General features: G+C 44.3%; 1 protein-coding gene across 1 annotated transcript; it reads left to right on the top strand.

Moving 5' to 3' along the window:
* Positions 1–2898: 2898 nt before the first annotated feature.
* LOC128299155 (cadherin-23-like) lies at positions 2899–14586 on the top strand. The gene is made up of 20 exons (XM_053035026.1): positions 2899–3017; positions 3852–4053; positions 4131–4575; positions 7042–7307; positions 7374–7468; positions 7546–8370; positions 8447–8634; positions 8699–9040; positions 9111–9595; positions 10701–10913; positions 10979–11088; positions 11184–11341; positions 11428–11555; positions 11643–11752; positions 11827–11947; positions 12451–12558; positions 12631–13235; positions 13365–13918; positions 14015–14078; positions 14164–14586. The coding sequence occupies exons 1-20, from the start codon at positions 2988–2990 to the stop codon at positions 14314–14316; spliced, it is 5202 nt and encodes a 1733-aa protein (XP_052890986.1). The 5' UTR covers positions 2899–2987; the 3' UTR covers positions 14317–14586.
* The last annotated feature ends 1812 nt before the right edge of the window (positions 14587–16398 follow it).

Below are 16398 nucleotides of genomic sequence, written 5' to 3'. Positions count from 1 at the left end.
TTGAACGCTTTTTGACCATTGTTCGCCAATCCTTCAGTGTTTCCTTCGTGTGGAAGATGTTGCCTAGAAAGCACTCCCGAGTTCGCATAACTTATTCTTGCAAAGTTGCAAAGTTCAGGTTCTGGTTCAATATTTCGTGAAAACTATGCTAGCAGGATAGCAAAAACAATACCAAACAAAAAAAATCAACGCCCATTCCGAACGGTGAGCTAGGCAGATTCTTCAACATTGCCTAGAACCTCAAGTGGGCTGGCTTTGCTGTCTCGGGTGGAAATTAAACTCAACAACTCCCACCGACCGATCTTGAGCGAAACTTCTGTCAGGCTTGTGTCTTATTGCCTGAAGTGCCAGGACTTTTCGGTTCCGGGATTCTTGAGAAGGGGCTAATTGGAATGTACGCAAGAGAACCCACCCGCCATTGGACTCGCCCCGCACAAAGGCATTTCTTCTGGCATACCGCATGCCCGGCCCGGTCCCCAAGGATGTTCCATCGGTGTGAAAGAATGATGCAGCCAAATTCTCCCCCTAACCACCCTTTCAGGCGATCGAAGATGGAAAAACGACGGCGCTGCTCTGATTCTCCTCCCATCCGTCACATGTACGGGCGGATGTGAACGTCAAGTGTCACTAACGCGTCGACGAGCTCACAATGCACAAAGGGTAATTCAATTATTTGAATGCTTGAGATTAATTGAGTTTAACTGTCGGGATGGCCAAATTCATTCATTATTTCATGCCATCTAACGAGAATTTTAGGACAAGAATCGAAATTAAAATGCGTGTTCCCCCATGGGAATGAAGCCACTTGCGACGAACCAACCGACGAGTGAGGTGTTATGTGACGGTTGCGAAAACTTTTCCACTTTAACGTTCTACTCAACGCAAATCAATCCGTGGCAAAAGGAGCTAGCATGCAAAGGATCGTGTTGGGTGGTTTAATAAGATAATGAGTTCCACTTATAGTGACGCTGGACAAACTAGGAAGCATTAAAGCACTCTTTTAAAACCACTGCTATAGCGTTGTTGGACGTAACGAACAACCACTCAATGTCTGTTTATGTCCTGAAGTTTACTTGGTTTGCCAGAAAGTGTTCGGTGGGACAAATGCATCTTAACAGAGAAAAGAAACCAGCGTTGAGCCATGGGATGTCACAAATGAAAGAAAACTTTTTTGTTTTTTTGTTTTTGAAACTTTAGTCAGTATTGAGTGAGAGGAAGATTTAAAAGGCACTTTAGCCTTTGACTTATTTCTTTATGATCTTCAGAAGAGAAAGTCAGAAACATTTGTTAAACAAAACTCAACAATATTTTCACGCTCATGGAGGCGCCTGGTTGTTGACTGTTGATGTTTAGATAGGAGTTGTCAGTCTATTCTGGCCAGTCATATCTGCTTTTGCTTTAGTAATATATAGTGATTATGATGGTGATGAAAAATAGGTTACACTCTATTATTGTAATAACACATGTAATATAACACCATGACAACGACAACGTATCAGTATAACAAGGAATATACTACGGCTTCCCATTTGTCCTTCCACTCAAACGGGTCAAAAAACATCCTTCTGAGAATCTTCCTCTGTTAAGAGGGTTTCATCAAAATCTTGGAAAAAGTGTCCATGTACCATGTTAAGCATAAAAAAATGTTTACGTAAAACCAATCATGTCACGACGATAATACTGTATTTTAATTTAAAAACATAATTAAGCAACTGAATTGTGAATCACATTTCTAGAATGATTATCTTTTAATACGAATTATTTGATTAATATTGATGTTCAACATACAAAAAAAAATAAACCAAGGGCATAAATACCATAATTTCCAAACAAGTATAATGAAACGTCTGATCAGTAAATTTAATTAATTGTTCATTCAATAAGTTAACCTCATTCAAATTGTTTTAAACGAAAATATACCTGTAACAATTTAAACGCATAACATTTTAAATTAAGTACATCCGATATAAGGTGACCAGAAAGAAATGTCTTCAAATGAATGTGTATTTTATACAAGATTAAGTTACTTTTAGTTGTAAGCAATACTGCCTGGTCGTTCTTTTTAAATAAGAAAAAAAAATAAATTAAATAAAATAAAAATTACGTCCACACGTCATTTGTCCAAAATTGACAAATGAAAACAAGTTGCCCTCGAAATTGCAGAGAAAAAAAACACGCTAAAAATCGTCCTTGATCATTCTTCTTCTATTCGTGACCTACTTTCACGGTAGCGACAAAAGCCTGCTTTAACCTAACAGCATTCACTTCAATTCCGGAACGCAATTTTACGCATTCCACCACCAACCAATGCCGATACACAGTGTTGCAAGTTTTCTAAGTACTGATGCCACTGTGTTTGTAGCTAAAAAAAAAACAACAAAAGGGAGATAGGGTTGCTTTGATTTCAAAATGTCAATCACACCAAATGCATCTTTCTACGGGTAACATAATTTCCTAACGAACCGACGAATAGAGTGGGGCAATAGACACCAACCAACCTAGAGTTTTTGAATGCATAATATACAATCTCTGCTTCTTCCACTCCCTCTCTCCCTCTCTATCTCTCTTTTTGTTTCGCTTTCCCTTTAATGTTTAACCTACCTGTATCAAACGGGTAGCGTGTATTCGACGACCATCATCGTTATCTTATCAAAGGCGGGGGGAGGCTGTTTTTAATAGTGAAAAGCAATCGACGTTTCTTATCACCGATAGCGGATGATATCTGGCCGTCGACTACGATGCCCCGTTCGGTGAGGAGCAATCGATGACAATCGGGCAGGCCATTCGAGTCAGCAGTTGAAGCCTGTCTGCTGCAGGCGCATGATTAATTGTGAGCAAATACCTACCACCCGTCGACCGTACCCGTTGGTAGGGAAAGTATTGGCCATTTTTCAGTAAAGGCCAGAGTGTCAGAGTGTTTCATAGTTAGAACAAGCGAATTTGTTTGCATGTGTACGGTAAACGTGCGCAGTGTGTGAATCAGAGCAATGAAATGTGATGCTAGATATTCCGCCATGGTAATTTCTGCAAGCGTTATTAGTGTAATGGAAAATTCCCATAGTGATCAGTGGCTGTGCCTTAAAAGCATACAGAAAAAAAACACCTTTAATTGTGGTTTGCCATCAACTGTTTAAAATTGCTCATTTGTGGTGAAATTCTGGGTGAAAATCTTTTCGTTTGAGAGTAAAACAATTAGGTTATGGTCGATAACGTCCCTCCGCTAGATCCGGGTGACTAATCACCACCACTCTAGTGGCACTTCACGGTATCGGCCACCTCGGTATTGTTGCGCGGTTACTTTTCTTAATCAACAAAATACCAGCAATAGACAACAATCTTTACGGCTGTACGCTTCCGCCTTTGCCGTATTATCAAATGCAACGAGATAGGGCACACGGGTCGGATTGACCACAACCTCACACTGACGCCGCTTTTGCGAATTCAAACAAGCTGGCGAATTCATTGATGGGTACTTCTCGGTCTAGGCCATCTATGATTGAGAGGGTATGCGTTACCACAATTGTTCGACAATGTGTCTCTTCGGGGGGGGGGGGTTTGAAATGTCTCACAAGTTTGCCATGTCATGTGTCACTCACACTGTGATTGATGAAAACCGTCATCAGCGGCATCGCACAGGTGGCAAGAATGGGCTTCCGAAAGATACAGGAAGTAAACATGACTCGGACAGCATGTCGTTCGCATCCCACCAACAACAAAAAAAAACCCGCGGCATTATCAATCGGTGTGCCCGTACAAATACGATTACAAGTGTGTCGTGTCCGTGCGTGCGTAATTTAACTGCCACACACTAATGACGTCTGCCGACCATGTTTTTTTTGTTTTGTTTGCAGTACTCGGCACTGTTATGGGCCGTGCTGGCGCTACTACCCATCGCTGTAGTACACTGCCAGCAGTGGGGTGAACCGAAGTTTGTGAGCGAAAATACGGAAAACATTTCACTCGCCGCGTTTGACGAAGCGCTGCTGCAGCAAGATGTGTGGATGGTGGAAGAGATGCAAGCACCGTTCGTACTGCTGTGTTTAAACTACCAAGGTGAGTAAGATGGATCGTCCCCCGTGCGGTGCCCGAGATGGTGTGGCTCAAACGCAACGTGCCACTTTTTGCTGCAGGACCACCGGAACCGAGCATAAGGACGGCCCCATCCAACCTCGAGGTGGAGCTGAAGCGTGCCAACGATGGTCGCTGGTGCATCTACATCAATCGTCGCCAGGACTACGAGGTGGACATACGCAGCAACATCATCTTGCTGGTGGTGGAAAACCCCGCCATACCGTACATCATTTCGGTGACGCTGGTCAACATACTTGACAATGCGCCCATAATGACGGCGGAGGGCAATTGTGAAATCGAGGAGCTGCGCAGTGACTTTGATTCCGACTGCTTGTTCAACGTGTACCATGCGGATGGGTTTCAGGTGAACGGCATTGGCAATTCGAGCACGAACGAGCTGTCGTTCGAGATCGAAGATGCGGCCGGTGCTGGGGAGCATTTTAATTACCTGCCGGCAGCTAGAACGCATCCCCAGCCAAACTACAACAAGCTGTACTATTTGAGGTGAGTGCCGACTACCTTTGCTGGCAAGATCTAAGTTACTTTATCATTACAACAAAGCGTTTCTAACAAAAGATACTAAATATTATCGACAGCTGTTTAATCGTATTCGATTTTAAGAGGTTCTCGACTTCGGTATCGGAATGGATTAATTTGCTTCCTTTACCACTTCCAATTTAGAATCCGTATATTAAGTCCTAGCTATTTATGCGGATTTGAATCGTTCTTCGATCCCGTCCCTCATACTTTACATACCTTGATAAACATTCCCGATTAGGTGTTACCCATTTATCATTCGTATCGTGTCTAATTGTTAATGAACTCTCAAATACCATGCACAACATTTAAATATCTGTATGTTCTCGTCAAGATTGCGAATCTCGGCAAAGTACCCTAGATCGTTACTCCATTCCGTGTGCTCTCAACTCCCTTATGCTACCCTCAGTCATTAAAGACTTCAACGCTCTCACCCTCATTTCTCAAATGTACTCCGTGATTAGAACCCTGGATTTGATTGCTCGTGGCTTTTCGGATACCGATTGCTTGAAAACCTTGTACTGATCGCTGGTCACATTCTGAAGAATTGTTCTGTTGTCTGATCAACTTTAGCAAAGACTGATATCGATCGGAGCAGCGATCATTCACCAGGCTTGCTGTAGGTTAATCCATCGGTACACTGTCCTTCCTTCTGCCGCGGTACGAGTTCAGTTGTCAGCTGTTTGAATTGGACTCTCTAGAAGTCCGCTAGTCCAGACTTACTTTCCTTCAATCCTTAGTATATCCCTTCCCGTGTTTTACATAATCGTCGGCCTCTCTCTCGATACCAACTCCAATTTAAAATTATAACTGTTATATGGTAGCGGCTTTCCAACAGCTACCTGACTCAATTCATTCATCTTAATGTTCTGTTTACTTAAACATCGCCAATACGTGGCTCAGGATGAGCAGTCATGCTGTAGCATTGGTACCGGAAAATAAGGGTTGGAAGATTATTATTTTTGTTTCGTTAGAACGGTCAGGCCAGGGTTGGAAGATATATGGGGTACATTGTAAAAGCCAAATGTAAGACGTTGGCTCCTGTTTACTTGTCATTCACTATGCGTTCTTTGTTTGTATACATCCTTTGCTCTTCACGATTTCTACGGTTTCCTTTTACAGTGTTGAATATGATTGCGTTCGTTGCCTTTTGTACAGTTTACAGTCATATTTTCTTCATATTTTTGAATCCTCACGAGCCCCCAATGGAGAGCTTGTTACGGTGGCACTATTGTATGACTAGTCGAGCGAGGATTAATCAAGGGAACTAAGGGAAAATGCATTTCTAGGACCTAGACAGAATGAGGAAACCAATACGAAGAAGCTCCACAAAAGTACACAGTAAAGAATTGAAAAAAAAGCCGTGTTCCATCTAGTCTCCAGGATTTACACCTTCATAGGCATACAACCCAATGTTCAACGCCCTATTTCTCCCAATGAAATACATGTGCTGGTGGAAAAAGGGTTACAATTAATTGTAACGAGTGCGAGTTTTGCTTTGTGAATATTAAATCTCCTTTCATGGATGAGTTACTAACAAAAGATTTGCTCAGACAACATGGTGGTACAACATGGTGTTAAGATTATTTTTTTTAATTGGTAGCTCCCTTTTGTGCTCTCTTTGCAGTTTTCAACTATATAGTGGAATAAATTAGATAAACTTAAAAAGTCTACATCATCGTTCTTATCTGCCAATGCTTAGGAAACATTTGGCTAAAAAAAAACAGTTTAAAAATCCCCGCCCAATAGTCCTTCATGATCGTGGCTGAAATAAAAGCTACTTTTCGAATGTACTATCTCCATTCCGTCCGATTTTCTGGATTTTTCTGATAAATTTGGCTTCACTTGCATCAGATTTCTAATCAGCACCTTTGAGCATGACCGTCATATTGGCTTTGATGTGAGCTTTGTAACAACCTACGTGCCAATTACGATGATTTTTTCTATAAAATCGATGTCATGTTACTGCTTTTCATATTTTAATTACAACAATATCTGTTCCATCCATCCAATAACATTAGTTCGAGTTTAATTTGTTAACTCATGCAATGTAATTAGCTTGTTGGGTAATTAGGCGGACGTTGATCATGTTGCACATTAAACCGACCAACCAAAACCCCTACCCCTAATCCGCTGAAATTAAAACGGGAAAATAATAATGCCTTCAAATACGTAACGAATGTAATGTTTAGCACAAAATAACTTCTTTGATGTATACTTGCACTCTGTTTTGCATTCTCCATCATTTAATTACTCTTGCTGTAAACCGCAAAAACGCGCGATGAGAATTTCATTCCGAATCTGCTGAGTTCGTTCCATTTCGTTTAAAGTAATCCTACCGGAAGTGGAACAGTAATCCTACCCATCACTACCACAAACGTTTTTAATTACAGCAAGGTGATGATTAAATAGCTAAATCTGTTAACATTGCAGAGTCGTAAAAGCGTTAGACTACACCGAGAAAGCTATCTACAACTTTATCACCACCGTGTACGATCTGGACAGGACACACGCGTTCAGCATGAGTACCATCGTACAGGTGCGCAACGTTGATAGCCGGCCACCCATTTTCAGTCGTCCGTTTACGAGCGAACGCATCATGGAAAAGGAAAAGTTTGAAACGCGCGTGGTCGCCATCGACAGAGACACCGGGCTAAACAAACCGATCTGCTACGAACTGACGACTGCTGAGCCGAAATGTAAGCATATTCAGCTACAGCTACGAGCGATGTTCTCACCTCCACTTATTGCTTTGTATTGTGTAGATCAAAAATATTTCGAAATTGGACAAACGGACGGTTGGCTCACGGTACATCCCATCGATCGCGACGAGGAACAGAACGAACTGTACATATTTACGGTACGTGTAGCAAACTGGTGAACGCAATGTCTTACTGTCTAATGTTTCTTCGTCTTCTGCAATCTTCTTCCAACCAGATTGAAGCCTACAAATGCCACAACAAGCTCTTGAGCACATCCAGCGAGGGGGCCATCATTTTGAATGACAAAAATGATAACTTTCCGGAAATAACAATGCATCCGGTTGAGTTGGAATTTTGGGAAAACACCGTCATGGAGCTAAAGTTTGAGCAGTTTACGATCAACGATCGTGATTTGGGCGAACACGCCCGGTACGATGTACGCTTGACGGAAACGGTGAGCGGCGTACAGCAAGCGACGAGCACGTTCACGATCATCCCGGAGAGTGGCTACCAGCTGGTGTCGTTCACAATCAACATCATCAACGCTGCGCTGCTCGATTACGAGCTGCCCGAACGGCAGACGTTTCTGCTGCACGTTACCGCACAGGAACCGATCGACGAGACGCACCAGAACACACAAACGATTACGATACGGCTCCGGAATTGGAACGATGAGGTGCCAAAGTTTGGCCAGGACAATTATCAGACAAGCGTGCTAGAAACGGTCGGTGCCGGGACACTGTTAGCGACGGTCACCATTACCGATCGTGACATTGACGACAGCATCAAGCTGACCGTTCTGGGACGTTTGTCCGAAAGTTTGGAAATAGTTCAACTACCGGCCAGTACCGATCCAGCGTCCGGTGATCCGTTGTATCGGTTTGAAATAAAAACCAAACAAGCAGACATTTTCGATTACGACATCGCGGAGGAGGTGATCGTACAGCTGCAGGGTGAAGATACGCTGCGCACGGAAAAGAATGAACCCATCCATCAGATCTTTTCGCAACTGACGATCACCGTAATCGACGTGAACAACAAACCGCCACAGATTAGCTTGGTAAGTCGACCTGACGAGCGATGTGTCCCGAGCGATCTTTGCGTAATGGTGGAGTTTTTCATCTTGCCACTGTTAGCCCCGAGGTACGATGCACATCCTGGAGAACTCAGTCGCAGAAAGTGAGGTCATCATTGGAGAGGAAGAAGTGGCACAGATCATCGGTACCGATCCAGATACGGAAGCGGAGCTGGAATTTAGCATCGACTGGAGCAACAGCTATGGGACGAAGAGTGGAGTTCGTGCCAAGGCCGAAACATACGAAAAGTAATGATTTATATCCTTTCGCTAGCAGGACTCTTGCATAATGGTGTTCTTGGTGATATTTTAGCTGTTTCTACATACACGAGGTTAAGGAGAGTCGCCAAAGAACGATTGGTACCATTAGGGTGAATCCTGCGTTTGGGCTGGAAGTAGATTACGAAATGTACGATACGCTCTTCCTGTCGATTCGTTTGGTCGACCGAAATCAAACAATTATGCCCAACACGGTAGAGATGGTGGTGGCGATCCAGATAGATGATGAAAATGATAATCCACCCTTCTTTGATGAAGACACGATGAAGGTCGAACGATCGGTGCGGGAACAGTCCGATGCCGGTGTAACGATCGGTAACATTATAGCGTACGACATCGACGGACCGGGCAACAACGAGATGACATTCACAATGGAGTAAGTAACGAAGCGAAAAATCAGTGCCAAAAGAATAATCCTCTACACACTTCACCTTACCCACCAACAGACCAATAGATCCCGCCCATACGGATTGGATGGATATCGATCAGAACGGCATCATAAGGGTTAAGACGAGCCAATCCATCGACTGCGACACACCCCCCACCGATGTGGTGCGTCAGAACATTACCGTATCGGACTGGAAATGGGCCACCTGGCACATCTTCACGATCGTCCTGATGGACACCAACAACAAGCAACCGTACCACGATCCCTTCCCGGACGATGGTCGGGTGTACAAGTTCGAAAAAATACCCTCCAACACAGATATCGTGCAGGTGGCGGGAAAAGATCAAGATCGCGATGTACCGTACCACACTGTAGCGTACGAGATCAACTATCGGGATTTCCCACAGCTGCAGCGATACTTTGAGGTCGACGGTACCGGACGGGTGTATGTGAAGGAAAACAACGATCTGCTCGATCGGGATGGCGGACTGGAGAGTGTTATGATCAACATCGTGATGGTGGATAATGCGGGCGGATTTGGCAGTAAGTACACAGTGCGAAGTGACCGTGGATGTTTTGTGCTTCATTTTTATTGAAGAGTCATTAGAATCTTCGATCGCCTCGCAAAAGTTGCGTAAATTCAATGATATTTGGTGGTCCTGGTGGTAAACAATATTCTGAACAGTTTGAACTTTTGAAAATTGGAAAAAAAATATCAGCAAGTTACTAATAACATTACGAAAAAAATATGTGCAAACTGTGTGTGGCAAATAGACTCAGCGCCAGATGTTGACGAAACCTCATTGTCTTATCTTTAATCCGAGCCTGCAGTTCTTCACCTTCAAAGACAAATTTGAGGAATCCTGGAGGAATGAAAGTAACAGTTTCCTGCAAAGATTATCAAGAAGTACATGAGTTGGCATGCGATCTGCGCATTTGCTCAAACAAAGTAGTACACGTTCATTAGTTCTTTACTATCGAAAGAGTAAACAGGAAGATCTACGTCTAGGAATATCCACAGATGTATCTGTTTCCTCTGTAGAAATAACACAAGTGCCCTACGATCTGATCTGGCCTGATCTTCTTTCGTGTCACTATTCACTATTCCTGGAGTGATACGAAGCCACGATGCTCACAGTCTTACCCAAAGGTGTGAACCCCCCAAACATGCCGATACTAAGGCCCAACGAAATATACTGAGCTATTATGAAGTACGCAGTATAGAAGAATCCCAAAGTGATCTAGTTAAGTAGATATGAAGAACAAATGAGTTTACGCACAGAATAAACTGCAGCAAGTCGAATAAGCAATCTAATGAGTGCAGTTAAGTGGAGTTGGTGGATATGGAAAGGAAGAGGAATGAAATGAATATGCCAAAAGCTTACTTAAGCGATATATTTTATTGCTTGAAAGTTTGAAAAGGAACACTCAACTAAATATGTTTCTACACCGTTGCTCAGTAATGATGCAATTCCATGAGACATCATTTAACATATCAGTCGGGATCACATCTTCAGAAAGAAGTTCAGAGATCGCATCTCAAAAAAGAGAAAATTAAAGTCATTCGTTCGGTCAAATACATTTAGAATCATGAATCCTCTATCAGACTCATCGAACGCTAACCCACAACACCTTTATACCAATGCAGTTCAAAACCGTGTATCCACCAACATCAATGTCATGCTGCTCGATATCAACGATCACTTTCCGGAACTGCCGGAGCTACCGGCTGAAGAGCTGCAAGTGTCGGAGGACTCCAAACAGGGACACATCATAAAGGTGAATTTTACTGCAATCGATTTGGATGACAGGAAAACGCCAAACGCAAAGATCAACTACTACGTACGAGAGATTTCACCGGGTAGGAGTTATGCTGTTCATAAAACATTTCATGGTACAACATGAAGATATGCTTTACAATTTCAGCGCGCGATAACGAATTATTCTTCCTGGACCGCGTGGACGAGTACAGTGCGTCGCTAAAAGTGGCACAAGATTTAAAAGGCTTCCACGGAACATGGACACTGAAGGTTGAGGTGAGCGTTCGGTTGCGCTTTGATGATGATAAATGTAGCAAAGGAGGATTAAATCCTTCTTTTACACAAAAAAAAACCCCATTCTCATTCTGCAGGCTTGCGATAGAGGTAGCGAGTACAATCCGATTATTGAACTGCCCGAACCGGCGGAAAATAACTGCAAAACACGTGATTACGAACTGGTGGTTATGCCGTTTAATTACAACAGCCCCACCATTACCTACCCCACACGCAACGCACAGTTCCGACTGAAGTAAGCTGGCTTTTTGGGGACGACACACTGCAACCGGTAATGTGGTTCCTTTTATTTTTTGTTCCTTTTTTTCCCGCCCCGTAAAGATATGAATCGTTAAAAAATGGAACGGCCCTGGTCGATACGAATGGATCCACTTTGCCGAACTTTGTCGCCGTTGATGATGATGGAGGCATATACGGACACGTTACGTTCTCCCTTCGCAGCACCAATGGTGAGTAAGCCGCGGCTCGAACTACCGACGCAAGCTTGTGGTGGACACGTTAATGAACTGCTGCTTTTACGCGCCTTGATGTACCAGATAACGAGCAAGACCACGAGCTGTTCCGGGTGGAGAAGCTGGACGAGAAAATGGGCCGGCTGGTGTTGGAGAACGATCAGGCGGTGGAACCATTTCCGAAAAATTACAGCGTACGTCTTAGCGATTGGTCGTCATTCGCCTGCCCGGATGATTGTAATTATTGACACAATTCTATTCCCCGCAGATTACCGTGATTGCGCGTGATGGGGGCGACAAGCAGTCGGAAACGGCTATCTACATCGTCTTTATCAATATGACGGGCGAGCCGGTCTTTTCGCAAACGAGCTACGATACGGATTTCACAGGTAAATTTAACGACTGCTAGCCGATTCCGAGCGAGCGTCGAGGATAATGGAGACATTACGGTTTCAGTCGAAATCACTGCTTCAATGTGTGCTTTTTTCCCATTCATGGATTAAATCTTGAATTAGGCCTTGACTTGAATCTTAATCGTATTAGTGCCGGGACAGTGATGTGGACCTTGTTTTTTTTTTTGGACAAGCTAAACCTGAGGATATTTTCAGCACACGGAGAAAGTTTGTGCAAGTTGTGTAGGGTTCTTTGTCCGTTTGGCACACGGACTAACATGGGTGTGAACCTCTAGCATCCCAAGACCTAGACAGTCCCCTCGCAGTCAAACAAGGGTGTACCAAAAATAAGTTTACTACGCAATTTTACGCCCGTCGTTAGTTGACCTAGGAAGTTCGTTACGTCCAGGAAGGGCACTAGCTCGAAATAGCTAATGTGTAGCAATCACAAGACCTACCTCAAAATCCAATCACCCTGGTACGTCTGTTTAATTTGGCAGAAAATGAAGACGGTCTAGACGAGGTACGGCAATTACCATTCGCTGAGGATCCGAAGAATGCCGGTCTGCCACCAGGTGCCCAAACAAACGTATTCTACTTCATCGACGGTAGGTACCTACAGGGTGCAGATTACAGGTGTTAAAGCTCACGCTCACACTTACCGAGTCCCCCCCATACAGAGAAATACGGTAACGCCAGCCACCTGTTTGCGCTCGATGCGGAAGCGAATGTGCTCCGCTTGGCCGAGATGCTTGACCGGGAAGAGATACCGGCGCACGAAATACGCATCGTTGCCACCAACAACGAAAACGGTCCACCGGCAACGGTGGACGATACGTCCTCGTCCCTGCTGGTCGTCCGGATCAAGGTGAACGACGTGAACGATAATCCGCCGGTGTTCCAGCAGCGGTTCTACGCGGCCGGCATCACCACGAACGACCGCGTGCAGAAGTCACTGTTCCGCGTGTACGCCGAAGATCCGGACGAGGATGAAATCATCCGGTACGAGGTGGTGGCCGGCTCGGAACAGGCGGTTGGCGATAATCTGCCAACGGACGCGTTGCCCTTCCAGCTGGATCCGACCACCGGGGAGCTGACGCTGGTGCAGAAGGTACAACCGAACCAGAACGGATACTACCAGTTCACCATCATCGCGTTCGATAAGGACGATACGCACAACGATACGGTAGAGGCGAAGGTGTACATCGTGTCCGAATCGAACCGTGTGACATTCGTGTTTATGAACAGCGTCCAGGAGATTGATCAACCGGACGTGCGAGAATTTGTAAGATTAGCACGCCGCAAACGAAAAAAAAAAGCGGTTTCCCTTTATGCTTTTACCTATCCTAACTAAATATTTGTGTCCTTTGTGGCGTGCGTTACGGGGGATGGGATTTTTTTCGTTTCGTTTTAGCTGGCCATCACGTTGAAAGCAGCGTACGGTATGGAATGCAACATAGACGATATCGACCAGTCGCTTAGCGACCGGCAGGACGGTTCCGGCACCACCACCACCGTGCTGACGGATGTCCGTACCCATTTCATTCAGGACAATCAGGCGGTGGAGGCCAGCCAGATACAGCAACGTTCCTCGGACCGTACCTTCGTCACCGAATTAAAGGCCGCCCTGTTCCGTCGCAACCTAACGCTGCAGGATGTTCCGCCGCCGACACCGGAATCGCTGACCGAGGCCGACGAAACGCTGCAGATCATACTGATTGTGGTGGCCGCGGCCCTTGCCGTGCTGTGCGTGATTCTGTTTGTGGCGTTCTTCATCAAGATTCGCAGCCTGAACCGTCAGCTCAAAGCCCTGTCCGCCACAGACTTTGGTTCGATTTCGTCCGAGCTGAACGGGAAGCCGACGCGCAACGTACCGACGACGAATATCTTCTCCATCGAAGGGTCCAACCCGGTGCTTAACGATAACGAGTTTGGCCGTAAGGGTGGCGGAGTTTACGACGATCTTAGGTAAGTCGTGTGGCGGTTTAGCACTAACGTAGGATAACATAAAACGATTAATCGTGTTTGGGGGGTGTGCGTTTGCTGCATCTCCATTACCAACAGCCTTCAATCGGAAGAATCAGATTTCAACGATATGGACAAGGATATTTTCTCACCGAAGCGAAAGGTATCGTGCTTGCACAACTGCCCACCATAGTGTGAACGCGGACAAAGAGATAACCTTTCGCCTTTCTCGCATCCACCTTCGACAGGAGAGCCTCAATCCTGCCTTCCTCGACCATCTACGCCAGCGCTCGTTAAATCCAATGGCCAACGGAAGGGACAAAAGCGGCGGCGACCCCGGCGATGGCACCAATCATAAAAAACTGGACGAAACCGACGACGAACTGTCCCATCGGTTCTAGCAGTGCCCGAGATTCGGGATATTTAATGGCTTGTTTCTGTATTAATTTTAGCTGTAAATACGGTTTACTGTTATTGGATGAAATGTGGTGATAATGGTGGCGCCGAGCACAGTTCTGCACATTTCTAATCGCTACAACCTCCACACTACACGAATGTTATCAGATGCGTGCGGGGACATGTGAATGGGGATGTTTCCCCAAACCCCCGCCTCAAAAGCAATATGGAGTCCTGATACAAAAGCGCCGTAAAGCTACCAACAGGCATGGTTCGGCTGTGACAGTTTTTTTTTTGTATGTAATAAAGAAACGTAGGATGTAAAACATCATTCCATCTTCAGTTTTGTGGCTGGGGGGTTTGGTTTAAGAGCGTTTTTTTTTTAAATCCCTTTTCGCTTTCTCGGGAAGTGTACAATTTATGTAAATTAAAACGGACACTTTATGCGATACGGGACGGATAAAATATGGATCAATCCATACACACACCACTAGTATCGGAACGGTCGACGGATATTTGAGCGTGTATCAACACACATTGCTGACCAGTGTCGTCGTCCGCCCCTCCCAATGGGTCTTTCATTTTTCACCGAAAGTTCACATGCTAGCACAACGCAATCACTGGACGCACACAGAGAGCTGCATATTAAGTGGTTGATTTCAATGTAAAGTATTAAAAAAGTATATGCTCCGCCGTTCAGTATTCCTTTTCAAACGTGTTGCGAAATGTTATGAAATTGGTTGTAAATTTTAATAACGTAATAACTACTAATGGAACGTGTAGCTACAGTAAACGGAGCTGTTAAACTGTGCATGTCATAGACATCTAAGCGCACATAACACCCAACCCGGAAGTTTGATGTGGCATTACACGTGGTGTACACGTGCCTCGTTCGGTTTATGTAGCATTTTTACGATAAGAAATGGTAATCTAACGCTTGTTTATTGTTAAATTTAGGCATCGATTCAACGTGGCGAAAAAAACCCCCGAAGGCATCTCATTTACACTGAATTACTCTCGAAAGAATGACACTACAGCTTTGGCTTACGCAAGGAAGAATACACCAATCAATCAAATACGTTAACAATCTTTTTCTGGTGATTTAAAAGTTCTCTGCTAACATTTGAAATGGTTTCGCATTGTTTCATTATGACTTATGTAACAAAATATGAGTATAAAGAGCTTAGCTTCATAGCTTCTCATAGTTTCTCAATCCTTACATACAACTAATGCAGTGAGTGCCATTCACCCGAAAAAGGTGACGGACTGGACTTCATCTACCGAGCCATCAAAGTCCTAAATGTCGCCTACAATGTCCTGACACGTATTCTTTGCTGGAAACTTGTACGTCTAGCCACAGATTTCGTCGAAAGCTACCAAACTGAGTTTGTTGCAGGAATATCCACCACCGATCCAAAACTTTACTGTGCGCCAGATCCTCCAGAACTGCCGGGAGCATCACCGAAGCCTTTAGGATGCCATAGATCGGGCAAAGTCATGGAACACCATGCAGCAGAAAGGATTTTCTGGGAAGCTAATGCGACTATTTAGTGTCACAATGGATGGAGAACAGTGCATGGTGAGAGTTTCGCGAAAACCGTTGTCGAAACCGATAGAATCGCACTGTGGATCGAGGCTGGGGACGATTTCAAGGAAGTAGAGGAGCTACTTTGGTACGTCCGATACAGGCGGAGGGGCGCCTATGCTCTCGTCTGGGTGAACGGGCTATCCGACTAAGTAGTAAAATTAAGACTAATTGGCCAATTATGGTACGCGTAACTTAGTATATCGTTGCCTAAAGAATAACATCCAACATCCAAACCAGGCTATTGCTTAATCCGCTCACTGCATTAGTCTTCGAATCGAAAATTCGAAAATTTATATGCTCCTCGACCAATTAAATGAAATAGCTTTACTTTCTATGTTAATGCTAACAGCCAATAGTTACTAATGCTAAGTTTCGGAAGATATTAACAATACATACTAACCAAACATATTTACTATCACACTTTTCGGTACAAACATTGTCCGAAAAATGAAACGTAAATAATGTTTAAGAATTTAATATCAAACGACACATAACAATT

The sequence above is a fragment of the Anopheles moucheti genome, chromosome 2 (assembly GCF_943734755.1).
Source record: "Anopheles moucheti chromosome 2, idAnoMoucSN_F20_07, whole genome shotgun sequence".
NCBI classification, from domain to species: domain Eukaryota; kingdom Metazoa; phylum Arthropoda; class Insecta; order Diptera; family Culicidae; genus Anopheles; species Anopheles moucheti.
The sequence above is the reverse complement of the archived record's forward strand: the minus strand, read 5'-3'. Positions and strand labels throughout refer to the sequence as shown.

Bases quoted from the DNA above. Each gene is read 5' to 3' on its own strand.
- LOC128299155 (XM_053035026.1), top strand. From the start codon at position 2,988: ATGAAATGTGATGCTAGATATTCCGCCATG. The intron at 11,753-11,826 runs GTACGTCTTAGC...TATTCCCCGCAG, and splicing joins CATTTCCGAAAAATTACAGC to ATTACCGTGATTGCGCGTGA. The intron at 13,919-14,014 runs GTAAGTCGTGTG...CATTACCAACAG, and splicing joins GGAGTTTACGACGATCTTAG to CCTTCAATCGGAAGAATCAG.